This window comes from Poecilia mexicana, unplaced genomic scaffold (genome assembly GCF_051168715.1).
Source record: "Poecilia mexicana isolate PSO_F unplaced genomic scaffold, ASM5116871v1 scaffold_10, whole genome shotgun sequence".
Lineage (NCBI taxonomy): Eukaryota > Metazoa > Chordata > Actinopteri > Cyprinodontiformes > Poeciliidae > Poecilia > Poecilia mexicana.
Window position 1 is genome coordinate 3,868,358 of NW_028263379.1, and position 26,761 is coordinate 3,895,118.

The 26,761-nt window shown below is 48.0% G+C and overlaps 3 protein-coding genes across 5 annotated transcripts; 2 read left to right on the plus strand and 1 right to left on the minus strand.

Moving 5' to 3' along the window:
* The first annotated feature begins 508 nt into the window (after positions 1 to 508).
* Positions 509 to 9,192, plus strand: rest (RE1-silencing transcription factor). 2 transcript variants are annotated; one of them, XM_088009332.1, is made up of 6 exons: positions 509 to 599; positions 2,628 to 2,904; positions 2,978 to 3,505; positions 3,582 to 3,742; positions 3,825 to 3,908; positions 6,593 to 9,192. In XM_088009332.1, the coding sequence occupies exons 2-6, from the start codon at positions 2,654 to 2,656 to the stop codon at positions 8,272 to 8,274; spliced, it is 2,706 nt and encodes a 901-aa protein (XP_087865458.1). In that variant the 5' UTR covers positions 509 to 599; positions 2,628 to 2,653; the 3' UTR covers positions 8,275 to 9,192. The 2 variants fall into 2 exon arrangements, with proteins under 2 accessions (XP_087865458.1, XP_014851135.2); XM_014995649.2 differs by having other exon boundaries at positions 516 to 652.
* Positions 9,193 to 11,998: 2,806 nt separating this feature from the next.
* Positions 11,999 to 17,444, minus strand: LOC106922896 (proteinase-activated receptor 4). The gene is made up of 2 exons (XM_014995648.2): positions 16,494 to 17,444; positions 11,999 to 14,583 (listed from the first exon to the last, which is right to left on the minus strand). Exons 1-2 carry the CDS (start codon positions 16,588 to 16,590, stop codon positions 13,502 to 13,504), a joined length of 1,179 nt encoding a protein of 392 aa, XP_014851134.2. The 5' UTR covers positions 16,591 to 17,444; the 3' UTR covers positions 11,999 to 13,501.
* A 1,453-nt stretch (positions 17,445 to 18,897) lies between these two features.
* rnf130 (ring finger protein 130) lies at positions 18,898 to 26,153 on the plus strand. 2 transcript variants are annotated; one of them, XR_001419292.2, is made up of 10 exons: positions 18,898 to 19,811; positions 20,365 to 20,648; positions 21,568 to 21,759; positions 22,084 to 22,328; positions 23,469 to 23,540; positions 23,658 to 23,740; positions 23,841 to 23,937; positions 24,011 to 24,197; positions 24,582 to 24,655; positions 24,785 to 26,153. XR_001419292.2 is itself a non-coding variant. In XM_088009333.1 (9 exons), exons 2-9 carry the CDS (start codon positions 20,390 to 20,392, stop codon positions 24,895 to 24,897), a joined length of 1,248 nt encoding a protein of 415 aa, XP_087865459.1. In that variant the 5' UTR covers positions 18,901 to 19,811; positions 20,365 to 20,389; the 3' UTR covers positions 24,898 to 26,153. The 2 variants fall into 2 exon arrangements, 1 of the variants encoding a protein (XP_087865459.1); XM_088009333.1 differs by lacking the exon at positions 24,582 to 24,655 and having other exon boundaries at positions 18,901 to 19,811.
* The last annotated feature ends 608 nt before the right edge of the window (positions 26,154 to 26,761 follow it).

Consider the following 26,761-nt stretch of genomic DNA (forward strand, 5'->3'; position numbering starts at 1 on the left):
TCCAAACTGTTCATCTTTCCATCAATTGAAGCTCGGGGCAACCTAGGTCATCAACAGAACCATGATCCTGAACCCAGCAACAGATCTATAGCAGAATGGTTTAGTCAAAGTCCTGATGAGCTTTTCAGAAGAATGAGCAGAAGCCCCAGTGAGTGACTGATGGTGTCAGACAGAAACTGAAGGAGGTTCTGCTGGCTAATGGATCAGGAGTTGAACTCAGTTTTTCACTCACTGGTTCTGAAGTTTTTCATCCTTCATCCTAAGTTTTTCATCTGTTTTAATAAATAAAAACAGATTGTAGTGAAATCGTTCCATACCTGTTCTGAACCTCAACCAGAACCCATCCAAAACCTTTTCCAGGTCAGGTTTAATCATATTCACGGTTCTGAGCTTTTTAACCTGAACAGAACCAGAACCTCTGAGTTGAGGTAGCCTCAGTCACTCTGACGCCTCTTCCTCCATCTTGTTCTGTAACTTGCACATTTTCACAGAAAAACTACAAACTTGCGGAGCTACGCGTTGACGTCAGGACCCTACGTCACTGTAGAGGAATGTGCGGAAACTTCTACCTAGTTTTCTAACAGCGCTGTCCGTCGAAGGTAAACCTTCCCAGAACAGGAAAGTCTCTAGGAAAGTCTCTGGAAGTTCGGAGGTGAGGAGCAGGGAGTGTGTCGGAGGGCTTGCGGGCCCGGGAGCGGTTCGGTTCCGTTGCTGTGCGGGTTTACAGCCGCAGAAAGTTAGAGCAGTTCGGGGAAAATGGAGGCGGTGGGGTGGAGCACAGAGGCGCTGTCCGGGGGCTGATCAGGACCATGGCTAACACTCCGTCCCAGGCCAGGTCCGGGACGGGCTCCGAGCCTCGGAACCACACTCGGACTGCGACTCCACAACTCTAAAACAATTGGATCAGAACCTGGGGGGAGTTCGGTTCTGGGTCCCGAACTCAGGGAAAGTGTGTGACCAGAAGTTAGCTTGTGAATCGTAGCAGCTCACCATGGACCGCCTTAAATCAGAACCAGGTCCACAATGTGGCTCCGAAAGAAAAAACTTTTTAATTACATAAAAGTCCGAGATTTCCGGATCATTGTGTGCAGAACCTTTAAAGTTTGTGGCTGTGATCCAGTCCAGTTGGCCTCGTGGGGGTTTAAAACTGGTTCTGATCTCATTTGGTTGGAACGGCGAAGTAGAATAAAAATAAATTGCTTTTATGACAAATTGTTTAAAAAATTAATATTTAAAACTTTCGGAACCTTTCATCCCTGTCCGGGTTCCCCGGTTTCCAGAACTTCAATCTGAGGAGTTCACCCCAAAAGGAGCTGATGTCACCTTCTTATGTTCTTAGCGTAACCTTAGAATGAAGGTTAAAGGTCATGGTAGGAACTCCGATCAGAATCGTTCCTGAATATGAATCAGAACTTATTCTGTATGGTCCAATTTCTCTAAAAACAGTGGAACAGTCCTTTACTTCAGCTAGGAATCAGACACCGACTTCAGAACCGGATGAAAAGTTCTGTTTGTGTTTTGATGTTTGTAAGATTAAAATAAATTATATCAGATGTGGTTTTGCAGGTCCAAACTTTAGCTCGTCGTAGCAGAACCTCCTGCGGATTAAACAGAACTTTTCCCCGTAACCCCTGAAGTTTTCTGAGGCGCTGACTGTGGTGCTGCTTCAAAATGGCCGACGGCCTTAGAGCAGACGGTCACTGCCTTTACTTTTTAATAACTAGCAGCTTTGCGGTGTTTTCCGATCTGAAACCAATGAATAATATTTTTTGTTTAGAGAAACTTCATAATCTATTTTATTTACTGTTTTTGATTGTTTCCAGGTTTTATTTCAACTTTTATTGTTTTAAATATCTTCTGAACATTTAAAATGTCTTCCAGTTGCAGTGTTAAGGCTGCAGTATGTAACTTTTATATTAAAAATTGCTTTTTAGATATTATTATTATTACTATCACCATATTGTTACAGTTTGCTATGGGACAGATAATCTGTGAAAAGATGGACCTCCTCCTTCCTGAGCTGCTATGTCTGAAGAAATGCACCACCAATCGGAGCAGGGAGGAGGGGCTTAGTGCTGCCTGTCAATCTCATGTACTTGCTGCTACATCAATAGAAGCTAAGCTAACTAAGTTTAGCATTCACGTTCACAGAGCATGGGAAGAGGGATGAGTGGTGTGCATACAGGCTGATTGACAGCGCTAAGCCCCGCCTCCTGGCTCTGATTGCTTGTACTGGGAGAAGTTTTTTCACAGACTGTCTCATATTATAGTGTCAACCAATATGTAAAAAATATTTTGTAGTGGTTACATAGCACAGCTGTAAGAGCTCTTTAGAAATTATGTTTTTATTGACTTTTGTGAGGAAATACTTTAATTATATTAGTTGAAAATTGTCTCAAAATGACAATATTGTCATTTATCTCAATAATTTCTGGGACAGTTTTGTCGTTTGACCGTCACATCATCCAAAAGGACGTTTCCTGAGTGGAGCAGCTCTCCTGGTTGTGACAGAAGCTCTGAACGTTTCTAAATGTCTCACCGTTTCCTCCAGCCTTGGTGCTGAAACCCGGTGAGCCTTCAGAACCGTAGAGTTCTGCTGATCGACCCTCACCGTTTGGTTTCTGCAGCTTCCTGTGGGTGGAGCCCGGTCGTCATGGCGACTCAGACCATGTTCTCAGCTGGGATGTTTCCTGTGGGCGTCTCTCTGGTGGAGGACGGGGCGGGCCTCAGCGATCTGCCCCGGGACACGCTGCCCGCCCCTCAGCTGGTGATGCTGGCTAACGTGGCGGCGGTGACGGCGGCGGAGGGCGGCGACGGCGGCAGCATGGCCGACGAGAAGGAGATGATGGAGCTGAAGACGGTGGGATGCGGCTACTCTGACAGTGAAGACGAGGGTGTCATCAGGTCAGGAGTCAGTGAGGGTCACTTCCTGCTCCTGGCACATTACCTGTCTCTAACTCACCTGGTTTGTGTGCAGGTACAGCTACGACAACCAGAACCACCGCGAGGTGTGCATCGTGGAGTACCCAGAGTCCCCGAACCCGGCCGCCCAGACCGTCGCCACCAGTGGCAGCAGAGAGGATGAGGAGAACCCCCCCACTGAGAAACAGCCCCCCTCCTTTAAGCCCCGCCCTTCCACCGTTTCACCCCAACTTGGGGCCAAAGGGGTGATGGATGGCGCCCAGAAGAAGAAGCCGTTCTTCTGCAAGCCGTGCCACTTCCAGGGCCAGAATGAGCAGGAGTTCGTAGAGCACCTGAGCACGCACAGCATCAACAAGATGATGGTGGTGCACCAGGTGGAGGGGCGGAGCAAGAGCAAAGCCAAGGAGGCGGAGTCACAGGAGGCTTTGTCAGGCAGAGAGGAGGAGCCCAGCAGCGAGGACGCGGCCGCCGGCGTGGACACCAAAGGGCTGATCAGGTGCGAGCGCTGCGGCTACAACACCAACCGCTACGACCACTACATCGCTCACCTGAAGCACCACAGCAAGGAGGGCAACGACCACAGGTAGGAGCACCAAACCTGCTCTGAAGGTCTGAGTCAGGCGTTTGAGTCAGCTGAGCCTGAACCTGTGTGTCTGCAGGGTGTTTAAGTGCACGCTGTGCGCCTACACCACGGTCAGCCAGTACCACTGGAGGAAGCACCTGAGGAATCACTTCCCCAGCAAACTGCACACCTGCAGCCAGTGTTCCTACTTCTCTGACCGCAAGAGTAACTACATCCAGCACATTCGGACCCACACAGGTACCGTCCTGTCCCTGGTCTGTTCCGATCTTGTCCCTGTCTCAGGTGGGTCATGTGAAGGCTGTGTCTCTCTGGTGAACAGGTGTGCGTCCATTCCAGTGTCTTTACTGCGACTACTCGAGCTCCCAGAAGACTCACCTGACCCGCCACATGAGGACTCACTCAGGTGAGTTTGGGACAGAAGGGGACAGGTGCCGACTGGGTCCTGAACCAGTCCTGTTTGAGTAGAGAGGACCCCTGTCATGTTTCAGTTTTAACAAGTAGATCTTCTGGTCGTGTCCTTCGGTTGAAGACATTTAGCTCCACCTTCTCTCCAGGCCCAGAACTCCTCACTCTGTGTCCAAAGGACTTTAAACGGATCCATAGTTCAACATGTTGGTTTAAATATGATGCAATTGTTCTATTTACCCAAAAGAAGTTTGTGATACGAATAAGTTGTTTAAATTTACTATATTTTTCACCGACTGAGGCCCCAAGTTTTCCGCCTCTGCAGTGCATTCTGGGCCAATAATTCTAGTAGGTTCTGCTAGAGGCAGTTCTATAAAATACAAGACGTTCAGCTGTTGGAGGCTGGTGAGGGCAGCCCTCTAAACATTTGGATGGAGACTAGAGGTGTGCTGATCGATCGGTCACCGATCATAATCGGGCCGATTTTCGTGAAAAAGTGCATGATCGGTGATCGGCGATCATTGGCTCTTGTTGCTGATACCGATCATCTCATTTCCAGCCTGCCTGTGCAGCTGGTCTCCTCTTTCCTTCACTCTGCGCAAACGCGCAGCAACAAATCCTAAGCGATGTGGAACTATAACGCACTGAGTTAATGGGGAAGTTTGCGTGTTGTGGGGAAAATTGAAGCAGGTCAAAATGCATCAACACAACGAAGCTAATATGGCATAAAAACAATGAGATACTTGACGGAGTTTGGCTACATCGAGGCTCACTGCAGTAAAAAAGACATACGGAGGATCAGATAGCAGGTAAAGCAGCGCACAGCTACAAACACTCACCCGGATTAGCATGACGGTCAGAAAGCTAAACAAATAACCTGGAAAATTATTTAAGTCTTCGAGCTGCGATGTAAGACGCTGGTTCTGCTCTCCTGTTGAACCGCTGCTACGCTACAGGTAGTAATATCTGACAGATGGAGCTTCGCTTCTGCTCCACCTGGTAGTGACTCTCACACCGAACCTGCTTAAAGCTGCAGCATCTAACTTAAAAAAAATACATTTTACATACATATTAAAACTTTCACTGTCCTAACATGAGACAGATAATCTCTGAAAAAATAATTGATCTCCTCCCTGATCTGCATAATTACTCCGCTCAGTCAGAAACAGCCAATCAGAGCTAGCAGTAACCAGCTAGCCGCCATGCTAACAGGAAGTTTTCATTCAGTAAATCTGGACTGTTTATTGTAATGGAACCTGCTTTTGCCTTTGAATGTTAAGTTTTATACTTGAACTTCTTGGCAATGTTGAGAGGTTTTATTTTGGCTCTTTGCATTATTTAGCCTCTTCAGAGCCTTCATATGTTATCAGTCTGTTAAAGATAGTTTTATCAATAGCAGTACAATTTGCACAATGCCTGTTTTGTTTAGTTTTCTTCTTGGAAAAAGTTATTAAAAACAAGTTTTTGTCTAAATTAAGGTGAATTCATGGTTCCTTTTTCCACATAATGTAACCAGTAGTGTTTAAGATAAAAAAAAATAATAATAATTATGTGATCGGTATCGGTGTCGGGAGGAAAAAACCTGATCGGCACATCTCTAATGGAGACAAACTGCCTCAAAGTTATACATGAGACATTTGCTGAAACAAGCTGACATCATCGGCTTGTGAATTGCTGCTTACTACATTAACTAGAGCTAACAGCTTTAGCATGAGGAAAGTCATTGCCAGGAGCTCAAGCAATTTGCCTTGTCTGTGTGATTTTTAATTTACAAAAACTCAACATCCTACAGTTTTTTACTGTTGGATTTACTTCTGAAATAAATGTTTCTCAAGAAAAGTCTAATGTTACAACCAAACGTTGGATCCCCCTTATGGCGGTCCCCAAACAGCAGCCAGTACTGGCCAGTGGGTTGACTGGTACCAGGAGTTTATGAACAGCCAGTTTAAGACTTCTGGCAGTAAGTCGCTGTTTGGAGACCCCTGGTTTTAGATGAGAAGCTGAAACAGAAACATCTAGGAACACCAGTAGAACCAGTCTGGAGCTCTTCAGGACGACGTTGGGCTTGATGGTCTTTCTGCTACTAACTGTTGATTTGTTTGTTCTCACTGAAGCTGCCCTGATGGATTAACACGGTAACTAATCTGATCTGTGTGTGTGTGTGGTTGTGTGTGTGTTTGTGTGTGTACACACTTGTTTATGCTACATACAGAGGACCAGTTTCACCATTTTACCCTCAAACTGAGGTCATTGTAGAAAGTGTGGACCTGAGCTCTGCTAGGTAGTGTAGAGGTCTGGTGCGAGTTGCGTTTGGTTAGCAATAGACTCGTGATCGTTAAGGAAAATGTATGGGTTAGGCATAAATGCAGTAACTACAATGAATGAAAGTCAATGCAAAGTCCTCAGTTGGTACAGGGTTGTTTGTGTTCTGAACATGAACTTCTGCATGAGTGAACCTGTTTCAGTTCTCAGTAGGTTAGAAAGATCTAAGAGCAGGGAGTGAGTGTGATGGATCTCTGCAGGATGTCCAGGGGAAGTTCTGCACCAGAGTCCAGTCTGGGCTGATCAGAACCTGGTTGGTAAACAGAGCCAGTGTGTTACGGATCTGTTAGACCCAGCCTGACCTGCTGCATGAACTCCTCTACGGACCCCCAGCTCTCTAACGTCTCCTCCCCTCTGCAGGTGAACGTCCCTTCAAGTGTGAGAGCTGCAGCTACCTGGCAGCCAATCAGCACGAGGTGACCCGTCATGCCCGCCAGGTCCACAACGGTCCCAAGCCTCTGTCCTGCCCCTACTGCGAGTACAAGACGGCCGACCGCAGCAACTTTAAGAAGCATGTGGAGCTGCACCTGAACCCACGGCAGTTCCTCTGCCCGCTCTGCAAGTACGCCGCTTCCAAGAAGTGCAACCTGCAGTACCACATCAAGTCCCGGCACTCTGGCTGCAACGTGGACCTGGATGTGTCCAAAGTCAAGCTGCGAGTGAAGAAACCCGGTCCGGACGGTCCAGACGACAAGTCTGAGTTAAAAGCAGCCAAGCTGGATGACTCCCCCGCCATGGAAGACGATGTGGACGTGGAAGATGACTCGAGCCCCATCAATCTGTCCATCAGGAGTAGCAGCAGACCCACCATCAAACCGCCACAGCTAAGCGAGATTCCCGACAAGGCTGCAAAGAAACGCAACTCCTTGTCTGAGAAGGAGAGACCCGTAAAGGCAAAGGAAGCAGAAAAGAAAGTCTCAACGAGGCAGAAGAAGGTCAAGGAGAATCCTGTGGAGAACAGGGACGGTAAAGAAGTCCAGACTGCTGCTGGGAATACTGATGTCAAAGTGAAGAGACGAGTGAGGAAAGTTCCCACTGGGAAACCAGTTTCCCAGGACCAAGCAGAAGAACCTGCATCCCAGGAAAAACAACCCATAGGACCCGCTTCCCGGGAAGACCAATCTGATCCAAAGTGTTCTGACCAGCAGATATGTAAAGACAAAGACTTGAAGGTGAGCTCCTATAAGGAGAACAAGAAAAGCCTCAGCAAAACCAGAAAGTCTGGAGCCTTAAAGACTCCAGAACAAGCTGAGACACAGAAACCCATCAGTCCTGAGAAGAGCCAGAAAGGAAAGGGGGTCAAAGAAAAGCCCACTAAAAGGAAAGCAGGACAGATTCTGGATCTATCCCAAAAGTCCTCCAAGAAAAAGTGCCTAAAAGCTCCTGCTGCCAAGAAGCTGCTGTCCAAAACATCTTCGGATAGTACCGAGTCCAGTCCGACTGAAAAAGTTAGCAGAGAGGCACCATCCAACCAGAAAAAGACCAGGACCTCCACCAGGAAGACCTCAGCAGTCGGTCCAAAACCAGATGAATCGATCTCTGAAACCAGTCCATCTTTAGAGGCTATGAAAGGTTCTGTTCAGCCAACTGGTTCTGGTGAAATAGCTTTCTCCACAGATGGGTTGACCCAACCAGAACCTGATGCTCCTCCCAGCAGACCATCAGAGAAGACAGAAGGTTCCCATCCCACCTTCATCAAGCCGTCGGTGCCGCCTCGCCTGCTCCTTCCTGGCCAGCGTGGCAGACCGGCCGACGCCGAGGACGATGAGGGGATCCACAGCAGCCACGAGGGAGGAAGTGACATCAGCGACAGTGCCTCAGAGGGCAGTGATGACTCTGGCCTCAACGGTACCGGTGCTGCTCCAGGAAAGCTGGTCAACGATCCGGAGACGCCCACCGAGGAGATCCTCACACCCACCGAACTCAAGAGCCACACGTGCATCTTCTGCGACCGCACGTTCCCCCTGGAGACGCAGTACCGGCGCCACCTGAACCGCCACCTGGTCAACGTGTACTACATGGACCCCGCTGCACCAAGATGAGCTGGACTTCATGGTACCAGACTGGCTACGGAGGGCCAGAAGTGGTTCTGTTGAGGGCTTGGCTCAGCTCAGGCTCTGGTCCAAAAGAACTTAGTCATGTTTATATCTTTGAGTCTGAAACGGTTATACTCCAGAGCCCACGGTCTGAAGTTCTGACTGCCAGTTCTGTTGATATGAACTCCTGACCGTTGGTTCCACTGATCTGAACTAATCGGCGCCAGTTCTAGAGGTCTGAACTTTGGACCGCTGGTTCTGTAGGGTCCTGACTCTGGTTTCATGGTGAAGTCACTCAGTGCCTTAGACAATCAGCTGCTTCTGACAGGTTCTGGTTCCTGTCCAAAGGTCCAGTTTACAAGACAGTCTGACGTTCTGCTAGCGGCTCACAAAGATGATGATGATGAAGCTTCCAGCTGTGTAAATATCTCAGTGCAATAGACCATTTAGTCCAGAGGCCAAAGTGATTCTTTGTTTTATCATGAAGTGAAATGAACTCAATTGGATCCTTCAAAGTAAAGGAGGACATTACGGACCGACGCGGTTCCTGCCGGACCGACGCGGTTCCTGACGGACCGACGCGGTTCCTGACGGACCGACGCGGTTCCTGCTGGACCGACGCGGTTCCTGACGGACCGACGCGGTTCCTGCCGGACCGACGCGGTTCCTGCCGGACCGACGCGGTTCCTGCCGGACCGACGCGGTTCCTGACGGACCGACGCGGTTCCTGACGGACCGACGCGGTTCCTGCTGGACCGACGCGGTTCCTGCTGGACCGACGCGGTTCCTGACGGACCGACGCGGTTCCTGACGGACCGACGCGGTTCCTGACGGACCGACGCGGTGTTAGCAGGATGCAAATCATGTTTTTTAGCTGTAATCTGTCCTCTCATCATTTTGAATAAACATTTCATACCTACCCAACCCGTCTCGGTGAGCTGCACATAAACCTTTAAATGTTTGGCTGCAACCATTCGGCTGCCAGGTGGGTCAGCAGGTTCTGTGGATCTGAGGGAGGGCAGACGATGTGCTTTAGACCTCCACTCTGCTTTTAGAACCAATCCATGTTAGCCTGAGTTTATCCAGATGATGAGGCGGGACTGTTTAATACTTGTTTACACTCCAGAGGAACTGAGCTGTCAGCAGGAGGCGCTGTTGGTTCAGATGAAGTCCAGTTCGGACACCCTCCAACCTCTCTGTAGGGCCAGCCCAAGGCAAAACAAACTAAGCGGCTGCTTAGGGCCCCAGGGCTGCTTGGGGGCCCTCTGTGGAACTGATTTTTTTATTTATTTTTTTTTAGTAATGATTTTTATGTGATTATATTAACAAAAACACAGATTCATTATATCATTATAAAGTTGTGATTTTTTTTACAACAATATATATTTGATGATCTATGTAGAAATCTTTCTTATATGAACAAAAAGAAAGATTAAAAAATAAATTGCTCTTGGGGGCCCCCGGTGGCCGCGGTCGGTACCGCACTGGGCGGTAACATGAGCTGCAATGAGCATCCAAACCTCCAAAGCTCCGGTGGAAGATAAGTTAGCAAAACAACGTCGCAAGAAAGAACTTCTTCAGGGAGAGAGAAAAGAAAGAGATAGAGAATAGAATGAAGACAAGATAAAGGTTTGTTTTTCTTGGTAATGTCAAAGATTAGTGAAGCTGCTAACAGAAACTTAGCTGAATGGCGACCTGGAACTGTTCAGTTCAACAGCCAAACATTTATGCTACAATGTTTGTATTTGTGTGAAACGGAGTTTTAACTTTAAATGAGTTGATTCTCTTGGTGGCTCTGCAGATTTCTGAGGGTTTTTTTTTTTTTTAGCTAAAAAACGTTAATGTTAGCGTTTGATAACATTTAATAATTAAAACTTCTCAATGTTTGACATTGTCTAGTAAAATGTTTTACATCAGGCTACATGGCTGCTACATTAATATATCAACGATCTGCTCTGTGCTGTAGTATATATTAGTTTGCTGCTGAGAATAATCATTTATGCATCTAAAACAAGCATTATTTTTACATCAGTTTATAAGTGAAACTCCTCCAGTTAAAATTGTTTGAAGACTCAGTACGGGTCAGGTGAGAAAGACTCTCCTGGTATAAATTATTATAATTACACCTAACAGAAATTAATTTAATCAGAGACTGTCATGACTGTGTGCAGGGCTGCATCAATTTCAGTTTTCTGGCCGATCGCCGATTACCGATCTTTAGAAAGCTTTACCTGTCAATTTTGATTTTTGTTGATACCATTTTTTTTGTCTGAAATGTCACTAAATGTAGCAAGAAAGTCACTGAGTTTCCACAGTGGGTGAATATTGTTAACTGTAAAGGTTCAGACCTGTTGGTCTGTCAGTCAAACGTCTCACTGCAGAGCAGAAGAGGACAGAGGCTGAGTTATAAACCTTTGCTGAGGTGCATAAGATCGGCTTCACATCTGAGTGTCAGCTGATCATTCATTCCCCAAAGTTAAGGAAATCGGCGCCGGTGAATGGGCCAACACATGTATCCTACATTATACATGCATATAGGATATAATGTAAACTTCACTGTCAGAGATGCAATAAGTTTAGCAGGTTTTTGAATTATCTAATAATCTGATTGCTGATTGCAGCCAGTCCACAATATTAGCAGAACTAGAGGGCCCAAAACCACATTTTGCTTAGGGCCCCATGGAGGCTTGGGCCGGCCCTGAGGGACGGCATAGTTACTTTGAAAAGTAATTTGATTACTCAATGGAAAATCCATCAGTTAGAAAATGTGCATCTTTCTTTTCCCTCCATCATTTGTGTTGCTGGTGTTAAACCAAACCTAACTCCAAAGGAAAAACAAGAAAGCAACAATATGTGTTTACTAGAAAAATTGCAGATATTAACGCACAGTGACGTGGATGCATAACTTTAATCTGATTACTGGATTGCAAATAGTAACGCGTTAGATTACACGTTACAAAGGGTCAGAGTAGAGTAACGCGTTGATGATGTCATTGTTGGACATTTCTGCTCAAACTGTTTACTGTCAGCTTTCCGTTACGTGTCCTCGATGGGAAACTCGTTGCTTCGCCCTTGTTTACGCAAACTTTTTGTGCGTACGCCGCTTTCTACATGAGGCCAGGTGTCTGGAACTGACGTCTCTGTGTCTTCACGGAAAAGGTTCAGTTGGATCAGGATTTTTCCAGAGACGGCGCCACAGTAAATAAAACCCGATGGGTCTGGAATGTAAATGTTTTCTGTCGCAGACGGAGAGACGGCGGACTTGTTGTAGGGTTCCTGTTGGTTCTGTTAAAGCTGTGACTGATGACAGCAGCTTCCTGTCTCCATCAGATACGGACGAACTTCCGGAGCCAGCGGGCCTTCGTCTTCCTCATCCAGTCAGAGCAGAAACTGTTGGGACAAAGGGACGAAGCGCAGAGTTCATTCATCTTCACTTTGTGAAGCTTGATCTCTAACTGAATGTCTGCTGGTCAGAATCTGAACCGCTTCATGTTCTGATGCGGTGAAACAGAACCGGACCGTGTCAACAAACTTCTTCCAACTGTCCGGTTCTGAGAGGAAACGCTGTTTGTTCTGGGTTTCATTCAAGAATGGGCGATTCTTGAATGCTGCTGTTATTTCAGTTTAACAGCAAGAAAAGGAAACGTAACCCGGAGCGTACGGTCCTGAACCGACTCAGAACCACAGCAACACGCAGCATCCCATAATGCACCGGGCCTAAAGCAGCGGATCAGGCAGGATTTTTTATTTTCAATAACTTTCTTATACAAACATAAACATGTCCACCTTTGTCACATTTCACATCTTATTTACGCAGATAATTTAAGCTACAATAACAGGTTCTCTAATTCACCTGTAGGATGATGGAGGAAAACAGCAAACAGAAATGCATCATGAAGAGAAGCTAAAAGCATCCATGAATATAGAAATCCACAATAATTACAGTGAAAGGGACAACAGTAATACAATAATAATACTGTACTGTGAAGTGCAGTGCTATGTACTGTTATTATGTATTAAAAGTACATAATAACAATAATACAAAATAAACTAAAGGTTACAATATGAATCTAGTTCCAGGTTTCCAACGTCTCCATCTTGGGTTTGGTCTTCATGTTTCAATAATGTAGACCAGGGGTGGCCAAGTCCAGTCCTCGAGAGCTACCATCCTGCAAGTTTTAGAAGTATCCTTACTCCAACAGACCGGGATCAGCTCTACAGAGGCCTGATAACGAGCCAGTCATTTGATTCAGGTGTGTTGAAGCAGGGATGCATCTGAAAGTTGCTGGATGGTAGTGAGGACTGGACTTGGCCACCCCTGATGTAGACCTTTTTCTTGTGTGACTGGGAGGTTGTGGTCTTAGCCAAGCATATGTGATGCACTTCTTCACAACCAGAAGCAAGACTCTAATCCATATTTATTGTGTTTGTCGATCGTATCCGAGGAAATTATCCCTAAAATATTTAGATGAGTCCAATCTAAATAAATGCCTAAAAATACTTTTTATATCTGTTTGCACATTTTTCCAGGATTTTTTATGCTAAATAATAAAGCCTGGAAAGCAGGTTCAGGTGGCGTCTGCTTCATTTCTACTCTTTTTGGCAAAGTTTTAACTAGATCCAACTGTTTAACGCTCCGGCAGTGTTGGGTAATGTTCAGGAACAGCGGCCGACGTCACGGCCAGCCAGCCGGCTGACCCATCAGCTCTTCAGTTAGCAAAACCACACAAATAAGCTGTTAAACCAGCAGGGTTCACCCAGAGCTACAGGACGGGTCAAACTCCAGTTATTCATTTGTAGCTAGCTCCACTGCGCTGTCTCAGTTGGCTTACAGCAGAGCTTCTCAATGTTTTATGTTTTAGATGGGCCTCTATTCCAGAACAGCTGATTAAAATGACTGCATGACAGTCAAGAGCTGCAGAAACCTGTTAACCACCCAGAGGTACAATCCAGGTGGCAGAAGGGAAACACCTAAAACATGCAGGCAGGGGGCCTGAGGACCAGGATGGAGAAACTCTGGCTTACAGAAAGAACGACGAATGAACAAAAGTAAACTGACCAATAGGAGTTAGGTTCAGGACGGACACACGTACAAAATGTTTTGACACAGAAAACATTTTTTCTCCAGTTTTGTTTATGGTAAAGACGGTTGAACAATAAAAAATCCAGTAGCTATTTCTTTTACAGAAGGAGGATCTGGTTTACGTCCGGCTGCTCCTGATGTAAACCAGCATCAGCTGACTGTTACGTCATCATGTTGACCTCTGGCTGCTGGGTCAGGCGTTCCCTGTAGACCTGTCATGGCCAGCAGAGTGACCTTTGACCTCTGCCCCGCTGACGAGGAGGTGTGTGTCCCCTGAGAGGACGGTTTGTCCTCCATGTCATGGAGGCAGCACAGAGCGCTCCTGGTCCTTTCTCTGAAATCTCTGGAGACAAAGTAGAGGATGTAGGGGTGGAAGCAGCTGTTGAAGGTGCTGGTGGCCAGGCTCATCATGTAGGGGACGTACAGGTCCTCACCGTCCGGCCAGCTGTCGCTGTAGGTCAGGATCAGGAGGACGTTACAGGGCAGCAGGGACACCACGAACACCAGTATCATCAGAACCGTCACCCTGATAGCGTGACAGTACTTCCTGCCTTCAGCCAGTAGGGTGCGCAGTATGGCGCTGTGGCAGAACATCACGATGATGAAGGGCAGCAGGAAGCAGGTGGTGAACAGCGTGGCGAAGTACGGCAGGAAGTAGTTCTCCTGCACGCTCTCAGGCAGCGCGTCATGGCAGGTGGTGATGTTGGGGTCGTCCAGAGGGTAAGTCTGCCGGGACAGCAGCAGAGGCAACATGGCGGCCGGCATCACCACCCACACCGTGGCCGTCAGGCCCCGAGACCACCGCCGGCTGCGCAAACTCTTCGCACCAAACGGATGAACCACAGCCACGTACCGGTCCACAGCCACGAAGGCCAGGGACCAGACCGAACTGTACATGTTCCCGTAAAGCATCGCCATGACGATCCGGCAGAGAGGCTCCCCCAGCTCCCAGTGGTTCCCCCGGAAGTGGTAGACGATCCGAAACGGCAGAACCAGGAACAGCAAGCAGTCTATCACAGTCAGGTTGATGAGCAGCGTGGTCGACGGCCGACGTTTGGTCCGGAACATGAGAATCCAGAGAGCCAACAGGTTGGTGGGCAGTCCGACGCAGAAGGTCGACAGGTAGATGATCGGCAGCAGCAGGTTGGTGGTCGAAGCCTGGATCTCCTTCACCTGCTTCTCCTTTAGGGTGGTCAGGTTACACCTGGTCGTCACCCGGAAGGCTCGTAGACCTGCAGACACCAGAACACTCAGCAACTATAGACCTATAGAGACCAGAACATTCAGCAACTATAGACCTATAGAGACCAGAACACTCAGCAACTATAGACCTATAGAGACCAGAACACTCAGCAACTATAGACCTGCAGACACCAGAACACTCAGCAACTATAGACCTATAGAGACCAGAACACTCAGCAACTATAGACCTATAGAGACCAGAACACTCAGCAACTATAGACCTATAGAGACCAGAACACTCAGCAACTATAGACCTATAGAGACCAGAACACTCAGCAACTATAGACCTGCAGACACCAGAACGCTCAGCAACTATAGACCTACAGAGACCAGAAGACTCAGCAACTATAGACCTGCAGAGTCCAGAACACACAGCAACTATAGACCTGCAGAGTCCAGAACACACAGCAACTATAGACCTATAGAGACCAGAACACACAGCAACTACAGACCTATAGAGACCAGAACACACAGCAACTATAGACCTATAGAGACCAGAACACTCAGCAACTATAGACCTATAGAGACCAGAACACACAGCAACTATAGACCTGCAGACACCAGAACACTCAGCAACTATAGACCTATAGAGACCAGAACACACAGCAACTATAGACCTGCAGACACCAGAACACTCAGCAACTATAGACCTATAGAGACCAGAACACAGCAACTATAGACCTGCAGACACCAGAACACTCAGCAACTATAGACCTATAGAGACCAGAACACACAGGAACTATAGACCTGCAGACACCAGAACACTCAGCAACTATAGACCTATAGAGACCAGAACACACAGCAACTATAGACCTATAGAGACCAGAACACACAGCAACTATAGACCTATAGAGACCAGAACACTCAGCAACTATAGACCTATAGAGACCAGAACACACAGCAACTATAGACCTGGAGACACCAGAACACTCAGCAACTATAGACCTATAGAGACCAGAACACTCAGCAACTATAGACCTATAGAGACCAGAACACTCAGCAACTATAGACCTATAGAGACCAGAACACACAGCAACTATAGACCTGCAGACACCAGAACGCTCAGCAACTATAGACCTATAGAGACCAGAACACACAGCAACTATAGACCTATAGAGACCAGAACACACAGCAACTATAGACCTATAGAGACCAGAACACACAGCAACTATAGACCTGCAGACACCAGAACGCTCAGCAATTATAGACCTGCAGACACCAGAACGCTCAGCAACTATAGACCTACAGAGTCCAGAACACACAGCAACTATAGACCTATAGAGACCAGAACACAGCAAACTATAGATCTATACAGACCAGAACGCTCAGCAACTATAGACCTACAGAGTCCAGAGCACACAGCAACTATAGACCTATAGAGACAAGAACACACAGCAACTATAGACCTATAGAGACCAGAACACACAGCAGTTGAAACTGACAGGTTTTTGCTCTCAGCCTCAACCGATTTTATCGACGACATGTTGTCTCACCAGATGCTGCTCTGTCTTAATTTGCTGCTCTGTCATAATTTGCTGCTCTGTCTTAATTTGCTGCTCTGTCATAATTTGCTGCTCTATCATAATTTGCTGCTCTGTCTTAATTTGCTGCTCTGTCTTAATTTGCTGCTCTGTCTTAATTTGCTGGTAAAATCATTGAAGCGTTTGAAGGTTGGGCTGTCAGATACTGTAAACATTTCTTGTTTACAGAAACCAGAATCAAACCTCAGAGTTTCTGGCCGAAGCCTCTAAAGCCGTGGCAGCTTCCTGCCATCAGCCTTTCAAACTCAGAAATGAGTTCAGATATTTTACTTCAGCTTCCCATCAACTACAAAAATAATCGTGGAGACGGTTTGAAGTGTCCAGCTGTCCAGCAGTGCAGAGGACAGCAGCAGACTTACGGTAGGACATGCCACACTCGGAGTCCGGAGGCGGAGAGACGGTGCAGAGGGACGGCAGGACAGACACCAGCAGCAGAGTCCCGACGAGATGCTTCATGGTCCAGAACTGGTCCCAGAAACCACCAGAACCCGACAGGGAAGCAGCTAATTCTATGTGAGAATTGGCAGCAGTCTGATCCGATCCAGCCAACCCGCCTGGGACCAGAACTGCCCACTCTGCTGATGTTCTCCAGATGTGACTGTGTGTGTGTCAGGGGAGTGTGTCTCTGTGAGGACCGCTCTGAGTCCAACCGCTTCCTCTGAGCCACACGTACTGCCACAGCTGTGAAGGACTCGGGTCAGAACCGGTTAGCAACCCAGCTCAGGCAGACCGGGTCCTGGTCTTGTTGGGTTCTATTGGCTTTTCTCCTGCCTGGTTCTGCTCTGATGGTTCTGGTAGCGACATCAGCCAGTAACATGTGAGGGCTGGCCCAGTTCCCGCCTTATTCACTCAACAGGAAGTCACCTCACTCTGTGATTGGACAGACCCTGGCTGTCCAATCACAGCTCAGAACATGAAGCAAGTTTCACACATCAGAGAAGACGAGACGGCGACAGAAGAAACCAGAGGAATGTGGATCTGAAAGTCCAACAGAACCGAGAAATTACCCTGAAAATACGACAATATGAAAACTAAACTAACCTTCAGCCTAACTAACCACTACTAAACCAAATGAACTTTAACCCTGGGTAACCTTAACCTTCACTAAAATAACACTAACTTTAACCTTAACCAAACCAAACTAACTCAACAGCAATGCACTCAATCTGACCCAACAAATCCTAACTAACCCACGGTTAGTTAGCTTGGTTTAGTTTAATCTTAACTAAACCAAATTAACTAACACTGGGTAACCTTCACCCTCACTAACTAACTTTAACCATAATTACATTTGATCCTAGCTAACCTTAAACCAAACTAACCGCCCTAATCTGTTACACCTTAACCAGCCAAACTGCCCCAACCTGACCTCTGCTGGACTCCCTGACTCAGAACTGGCCCTCAGCCAGAACCAGAGTTAGACTCACGCGGTCCTTCCTCGGCTGGTACTGACCCGGTACCAACCAGGGATGCACTTCCACAAGAAGAACATCATGAAACCTTCAAGATATCTGCCATGTGGAGGATCTGGACCAGTCCGTCGCTCAGGTGGGATTCTGACCCGTTCTTTGTTCTGACCCTTTCATCCACGCAAACTGTCTGCCTTGACGGTTCTGGAGGTCTGAACTTCGGGTCTCTTCCTAGATCTTGGACGGGGTCGTTCCAGTTCTGCTTCCTTTGCTCTGATGTTTCTTTGGGTTACATGAAAATCCCAACTGGTTCGGTTCTGATCCAGTTAAATGAACCAGGAAGTGGCAGATGAGTCAGGATGGAGGGAAACGAACAGAGAGATGCTGGAGCGACGGGTCAGAACCAGAACCCTGACCCAGAAAGCTGAAGTTACCTTTGGACCTAAAGAGGAACAATCCAGAGTCAGAACAGCTCCAGTTGTTCCAGCTGGAAACCAGAGATCAGGCTGACCTCTGACCTCTGACCTGAACCTTCAGGCCTTCTGTCAGCTGAAGAACATTTCTAACGTCTCAGTGTGGCCCATGCGGTTCTGGTGGCTTCTATCGGTGGCAATGAATGACAGGGAGCTGCTCAAGTTGGCATCAGCTGTTTCTTTAATTCTCCATCTGCATTTCACACAGCGGGCATGGAGGTGAGGTCAGTCTGGGATAAACCAGCTCCTGCAAGGAGGAGCCAAAATGTTACCGGGTGGGAAATTCCCACTGCACTTTCCCACGAACTAAACATTCTCAAACACGACAAAAATGACATAATAACAGAACTAGCGTGACCCAGACCGAACATATTTCAACAATATGCAAAAACGAAAACCACAAACACCCTTCACATAATGCATAAATAATATTTCTTTATCACATAGCAGAGACACGTTATCCTCACGGCTCTGAGGATTACCCATAATACCCCGCTCGTTCTAGGTGAATGCAATACAACTTTTTACCAGCAGATGGTGCATTTTAGCAGGATTTAACCTGAACCATTTAACTATGTTACATCAGCATCAAACTCTTCATCAGAAACATTTTCTGCGTTGTCATAATTAGTAAAGATTTAGTTCAATCTGAAAAGAGGCTGGAAGGCAGAAGAGCTGTGGATCCCGTTGCTCTGATTGCAGCGGTTTTCTGTTCTCCACTGAAGCTCCACCTGCTCTGGCGTTCTGATTGGCTGTGGTTCCTTCCTGGAGGCTGGCATGACGCTGCCATCACCTGTTTTACTTTAACGCAGAAAGTTCTCCTGGTTCAGTTCTGCCGAACCTCCAGACGGTCGTGGCAGATTCATGATGAACTGATTGATAAAATATTATTGACTGGAATGGATTATTAATTAAAGCTTTTTGTGCCAGATGACGTGTTGTTAATTCTAACTTTATAAACAAACTAGATAAAATTTAAGCTGCACTTCCTGTCGGTGTCCAGCAGGTGTCCTCCTTTCCTTTCTGATCGCTGATCACTAATCGAAGAGAAATCTGATCAGGACGCAAACAGCTGGCTGACATCGCGCCCTTTATCGCGACATCTCCTCCAAATCTCCAAGAGAAGGTGAATCACACAATCACACACGCGCTCTGTCTCTCCCCTGTTGATGTTCTGCGCTTGCGCGGTGCGCCGCTGTCAGAACTGAGGTACCGACCTGCTGTTAGTGGAGCCGAGCCGAACAGAACCCCCACAGCCAGTCCGATCCGACCCACCAGAACCAGCAGAGGTTCCCCATCGACGGAGCGAAGCCGGCCCGGCCCGGAGCACCGGGAGTCCAGTGGAGAGAGACGAACCGGGCCGAAGCAGCCACCGTAGACACGGAGGTGGGCTCACTGCAGAACCAGAACTGGGTCCAGACGGAGTCCGGAACACAGCCAGGCGCTGTCAGTGCAGGAGTTTCCGGAACCAGGGTCCAGATTAGGTTCCGGTTCGGTTCCGCAGGCTGACCGATCTCCTGATGTCCTCACAGCTGCCTCACCTCGCAGCCTGAACCCAGGGTTTACTGCGCCCTTCCACAGGCGGCATCTGGAGGACAAACTGGGACAGAAACCAACAAATAGGAGACGCTGAGGATATAAAAAATAACATCTGGAGGAGACAGGAGACAAAAAAATATCCGTGCGACGCCTGGAGAGACCAGAGACACGGAGAACACCTGGAAGACGTCCAGGGAGAAGGACAGAACATCAGGAGGAGACCTACAGACGGAAACATCTGGCGGGACATTTTAAGGTAAGATGGATTTAAAGAAAGTCCAATCAGTACAACCTGACAAGATGTTGGTGGACAGACAGGAAAAAGAGGGACAGCTGGACGTGGACAGTGACCTGAAAATGTTTAAAAAAATGAGAAGTTGAAATATTTGGTGTTCAGGGACAGTGACGGGGTTGGACACAGTGGGACATGCTCTGACAGGGCTGGATATTTATTGTATCGTTTATCATATATTGTGATAAATTTCTTTTCATAAGAATTGTGATATACTGTCAGGATTAATAGTTTTACTGTTTTTTTCCACTGTTTGTTCAATAAAAGCATCAATAAATAAGTTTGGAAACAAATTTATCGACTTCTTCATGTGACTGGCCTCCTAAGGAGACAAATGGGAATCTTTTCAAAACCATTATTTGTGTTTATGTGACACACAGTTGCCTAAAAAATAAGTAATAAATAGTTCTTATCGCGACTTTAGTCGTTATCGCAGTACTATTAAATATCGTAATAAAACTTTCGGTCCAGGTGTTAGTCTGGCCCCACTGACGTTTGGGTTTTTCCTTCCTGGCAGGTTCCATGTAACCGGACCGGCAGACATGGACCTGCACCGTTGGACCTGCTTCCCAATCGTCGCCGTCTTCATGCTGGTTCTGGTCCAGGTCGTGGTCCAGGCCCGCTCCGCGGCAGCAGGACGCGCTGACAGGAACTCCATCGAGGATGCCACGGTGAACGCCACCGTCATGGACCGAGGGTCCTCCGTCCACATGATGAGCAGCGAGGACGGGACGTACGGGCAGGACTCTCCCAAGATGGACGCCCGGGGCATCGTCCTCACGCCGGCGCCGCATCATGGAGGTACTCGTCACAGGTCACATGGCCTACCTGACACTGCCTAAGAGTTCCAGGTGTTAGTCTGGTTCTGACGAGAGGGAGAAACAAGGACTGGCCCCGACAAGAAAGCCATACAAAGTTCCAGGTGTTAGTCTGGTCCTCAAGGTAGGGAGTAATAACTGGAAGCTGGTTTCACCTCGTTAACCTCGTTGACATCTGAATCGTTCGGGAAGAAAATCTCTACTAAGCTCTGGACCTGACTGTTGTCATGGCAACTGTCTTGTAGTCGGCTGCAGCAGCTGTGAGTTTTCATCGCAGTCGCTGCTGCAGCCGAGTTTAATCGGGGAGGCGGAGGATGCAGCGGCTCTGAGTCCGGCTGAGACACTGCAGAGGTTTCCTGGCTGCTGAAGGACGGAGCGTCTCTCTGCTCTGGAGTCAGATTACAGTCAGGCGCTCCAAGGACACTGCAGAGATGAGCTGAAGGAGCTGCTCCTCCTGCTCCTCCTCTTCATCCTCCTGCTCCTCTTCCCCCTGCTCCTCCTGGGATCAGGGGGAGCAGGAGGAGCTCCCCTCCTTGACCCCCTCCTTGACGATCTGAGTCGTTTGCGCGATCTGAGTCAGCTCCTGACTCAGATCGCGCAAACGATCTGAGTCAGGAGCTGAAATGTTTCCTCCTTTAAACAGGTTGTTGTTACAGACAGGAAGTGATGTCAGAGCCAGTGCAGTTTAAACTGGGAATGTTTTTATTCCGTCAGTTCAGCACCAAAACCGGTCCGGACGTGTTCTGACGTCTGACTGCTGCTATGTTCTTAAAGTGTCCCAGATCATGATACCACCTCTACCTCTGCCTGCTGTATGGCCATTTAAATGTGTCTACCTGATAAATAAAAACCTCTGGACCTCCAGCTTGGAGGCAGTAACCATGGTAACGGTGTCTCCTCAGTGGTGGACCGGCAGGGCTGCGACCCGAACACCCGCTTCCTGGTTCCGCCCCGCAGTGTCCACTGGGTGGCGCTGCTGCAGCGAGGGAACTGCACCTTCAGGGAGAAGATCCTGAAGGCAGCTGCCTACAACGCCACGGCGGTTCTGGTCTACAACAACTCCACCGACAAGACCGTCAAGATGGGCCACGAAGGTCAGAACCGGGCCGAAAACACTGACCGCCCAGATCTAGACTGGATCAGAACCTTTTCTGAACCGGGTCAGAACCGGGTCAGAAACCTACAGAGTGTCCTTCCTGGCGATTGATCAGAATAAATTTAGCCGCTGGCCCGGTTGAATTTTCTCTCTGACCTCTGAGGCATTTCTGACCGGAAGGTCACAGCGTCCAGAACCAAAAATAAACCGGATCACACAGAACCGCCTGCCTGGTTCTGGGGGATTTAGAAGGAGAGGCTGGTGCAGTAGGTTGGTTCCGATCAGTAGAATTGGGTTGGGTTTTGTTCGGTTCTGTGTGCAGGTACGGGTGACATTGTGGCAGTGATGATCACAGAGGCGTACGGGAAGGAGATCCTGGCCCACCTGGACCGGAACCTGACAGTTCTGGCCTCTCTAGGCTTCCGTAGTCCCAGCAGGAACCTGAACCGCGGATCGCTCGTCTTCGTCTCCGTCTCCTTCATCGTCCTCATGATCATCTCCTCCGCCTGGCTCGTCTTCTACTTCATCCAGAAGATCCGCTACGGCGCTGGCCGCCACCGCAGCCAGGTGCGACGGCTGAGGCGGTAGCAAGGCTGAGCTAGGCTAGATGAGGCTAGGCTAGATGAGGCTAGGTTAGGCTAGGCTAGATGAGGCTAGGCTAGATGAGGCTAGGTTAGGCTAGGCTAGATGAGGCTAGGTTAGGCTAGGCTAGATGAGGCTAGGCTAGATGAGGCTAGGTTAGGCTAGGCTAGATGAGGCTAGGCTAGATGAGGCTAGGTTAGGCTAGGCTAGATGGGGCTAGGTTAGGCTAGGCTAGATGAGGCTAGGTTAGGCTAGGCTAGATGGGGCTAGGCTAGGCTAGGCTAGATGAGGCTAGGTTAGGCTAGGCTAGATGGGACTAGGCTAGGCTAGGCTAGATGAGGCTAGTTTAGGCTAGGCTAGATGGGACTAGGCTAGGCTAGGCTAGATGAGGCTAGGCTAGATGAGGCTAGGTTAGGCTAGGCTAGATGAGGCTAGGCTAGATGAGGCTAGGTTAGGCTAGGCTAGATGAGGCTAGGCTAGATGAGGTTAGGTTAGGCTAGGCTAGATGGGGCTAGGTTAGGCTAGGCTAGATGAGGCTAGGTTAGGCTAGGCTAGATGGGGCTAGGTTAGGCTAGGCTAGATGGGGCTAGGCTAGGCTAGATGAGGCTAGGTTAGGCTAGGCTAGATGGGACTAGGCTAGGCTAGATGAGGCTAGTTTAGGCTAGGCTAGATGGGACTAGGCTAGGCTAGGCTAGATGAGGCTAGTTTAGGCTAGGCTAGATGAGGCTAGGTTAGATGAGGCTAGGCTAGGCTAGGTTAGATGAGGCTAAGCTAGGCAAATGCTGCACTGCCGGCATGCTCAGTTCCAGATGGAGAATCCAAACACGGCACCTGGAGGCACCAGGTCCTGGTGGGCGGAGTCAGGTGCAGGTTGTGGATAGAACAGTTTTTTTTTATCTTCTTCTTCTTCTCCTGATACCGAGTCTATGAATGCTGGGATTTGTAGTTTTTGTTTTTCCCTAACAAACAATCTTCACCAGCTGAGGTTTGAATGTTAATGGAAGACAGGCACACAAACTGCAGGGCAGAAACTGGGTTTTGCCTTGTGGGCGGAGCTTTGTGTCACTTCAACCAGGGATGCTTCATCTTGATTGGACGTTAACGTCTGTTGTCTCTGTCCTCCAGCGTCGCCTAGGAGACGCAGCCAAGAAAGCCATTGGGAAGCTGACGACGAGGACAGTGAAGAAAGGAGACAAGGTAAACTCAGAAACCAACATGACCAGTCATAGATCGGTCCTGCACAGAACCGTCATGTTGGAGTGAAATGGTTCTGGTTCTGCTGACTGACGGTTGTCTTTCCTGTCCGTCCTGAAGGAAACAGACCCAGACTTCAACCACTGTGCCGTGTGCATCGAGGCGTACCAGCTCAATGACGTGGTCCGGATTCTGCCCTGCAAGTGAGTCCAGAACCAGGTCCACACCTGAAGGAATCTGTTCCCCAAGTCTTTGCTGACTGGAGCCGTCCAACGTGTCTCAACGTGTCTCTGTCTCATCCAGACACGTCTTCCATAAGGTGTGCGTGGATCCTTGGCTGAACGAACACTGCACCTGTCCCATGTGTAAACTCAACATCCTCAAAGCTCTGGGCATCATGGTGAGTCATTGCTGACATCACACCTGGGGACAGGTGTGATGGATGACCGTGTCCCCTCTGGCCTCTGTCTCAGACCAGCCTGCCCTGTGTGGACGCTGTGGTTCTGGATGTGGAGCGTCTGGGTGTCGGTCAGACATCCGGCAGCCAGAGGGCGCCACTGAGCGACCAGAACCAGCCGTCCATCAGCCTGGAGCCGCTCAGCCCCCCCCATGCTGAGACCGCGCCCAGAACGCCCGCTGACATCACCGTGGCCGTAACGAGTAAGAAACCAGAAGAGCAGAACTTCACAAACAGCTGGCTTCAACTTTACTCCAGAATAAAACATTACTGTAAAGAAAAAACGTTGCAGTGGTTGGAGTACTGCGTCACACCAAAGTACAGTTTTACAGTAAAACAGCTTCACAGCAGAGCAACAATGTCTACATTCAAATACTGAGACACTAGATCAACACAGCTTTACAGTGAATACATCTTCACATTAACCAACTCACTTTAGGCTGACCTACATCCGTACACTAAGTTCAGAAACTTGAAACTGAAGTAGCACAGTGTTACACCAGATTACAACAAAACAACCTCATAGTGACGTATAAAAGTACAACAACTTTACAGATACTTTTAATGATTTCAAATCGTCTGCCAAGGAACCAGCAGTGCAGACTAACAGGTGCATCTATCGATGGGTCCAGTTAAAGAGCTGCTCCGTTTACCTGTTCAGGTACTGATGACCCGGTCTACCTCCAGAGCTGCAGCTCTGCTCAGAGTTACCATGAATTGGATTCTGATTCTGGTTCTGGTTCTGGTTCTGGTTCTGACATCTGTGCTCTGATGTTTCCCGCCTCGGTAGGTGGAGGTCACTTCTTCAGCAGGAACGCCATGTCTCCTCGGAGCAACATCTGTGAGATGGAGCTGCCGGACATCCAGGCGTCCCTCGATCTCTACGACAACAACAAGTCCTGAGACCGGTCGCCATGGTTACAACCGCACACCAACATCAATCCCCCTGCCGATGGACGGACAAACCGCTGTGGACCCGCAGAGTCCTGCTAGGGGAATCCTGTTTGGATGTGGGGTTGGGAAGTGGGATAATGACCACCTTCAGCCACAGAAACACTTTACTGACGTTCCCAAGGTTTCAAACTCTGGTCCTGTTCCTTTAAAGCTCCTCTCCTGTTTCTGGATCAGAACCACCCTCCCTCACTTCTCAGTGTCTGTGGAAATGACCAGGATGTAAAACTCTGGGTTTTCTTTCAGGTTCCTACATGTGTTTTAGATGCTAAATAACTCTGAAAAGCCAAAATGTTCCGGTAAAATCATTAAGATTCCCAGTGCAGTCGCTGGGAATGTTTTCTTGTGCCTGAAGAGATTTGGGTCTCCTGCTTAAAGGTTCTAACTTTCAGAAATGCTTCCTTATGCTGAGCCTTGGTTCTGAAAATGATCCTGTTTTTTCTGGATCAGTTCCTCAAGACCTGACCAGTTTCTGCAAACCTTTGATCAAGGAATCCAGAGATCAGGAACGTCTTTGAAACCTTCCTTTGGATACAACATTCCTGAAAGAGTGACAAGTAATTCCTGAAAAGGTTGTGCGTTATTTAGGTCCCCTCTGCTGGGTCTTCCAAAGGTTTTGCTGCTTTAGGACCTGGATCAGCGCCTTCCGGGTCGTCTTGGGGAACAGAACCAGATATTGTCCCAAATCTGGATGGTGATGAAGCAGAACCTTTAGAACATCTCAGAGAGCCTCAGGTGGTCCAGGTTCTGGAACATCTGGATCTCTGAAGGGAAGCTCACAGAGTCCAGGAACAGATCAGGTTCCTGGAGTTCCTGGTGGGGCTCAGACTGAGGGGGCGGAGCTTTGGAAGAGGGGGGGGCTCCAGGAGCCGTATTCCTTCCTGTTCCTGGTGTTCCAGCAGGGAATCCCGGTGAGGACGATCCCTTCAGGAACGGACTGCAGCTTCCAAGTGTATTCTGAATTACTCAGCGTGTATTAATACTAATAATCAGCATATAAACAGCATTAAACAATCTATAACCTGATTGGTTCAGTAGTAATAAGTGACCTGAAAATGTCCTGAGACGCTGAGCTGCTGTCCACATCTCTCTGTCTGTCCATGTCTCTGTCTGTCTCTGATGATGATGATGATGGTGGGGGTCCTCTGTGTGTTTACTGCTGCAGCATCATGTCTGATTAAACGTCATTAAAGCGTCTGCTGCATTCACTCTGCAGTTTGTCTCCGTCTCTCTGGAAGTCTGACACTCTGGATCCGGATGTCTCTGTTCATCCATCCCAACTTCCCAGGAGAATCATTCACATTAAAATCAGTTCACTGACAAAGAGCAACTTTTGGATTTAGACTCTGTAGAGACTTCTATAGCTTCAGATTTTTATCAAACTAAAACATTCGCAGCATCTTTACAAACTTGGATTTAAGCTCTACTCTCCACATGCAAACACCACTTTTAATCAATTACGTTTAATCAGTTTGTCCAACATGTTTCCACCAAAGCTACTATTATTGACATGAGGAGTGGCCATGTTGGATTTTTAAGTAAATTTTTTTGAAGGTTGGCATTAGGGAGGTAGTTTCAGTTGATTTTTCTGATTTTCTAATGCAGCACAAGCTGTTAGCATGGCAGTTAATGTTAGCATGTGTTAGTGTTAGCCCATAAATCTAAACATGTTCAGGTCTATTGTATAAGGCCACAAGCTAATATTAACATAAGTTATGTATTGGCTTATGATGTCCTACAAACTGCATAGATTAAAGCTAGTTAACATGCTAGTATGTGCCAGTATGCTAATATTAGCAAATTAGTTAATCTCATA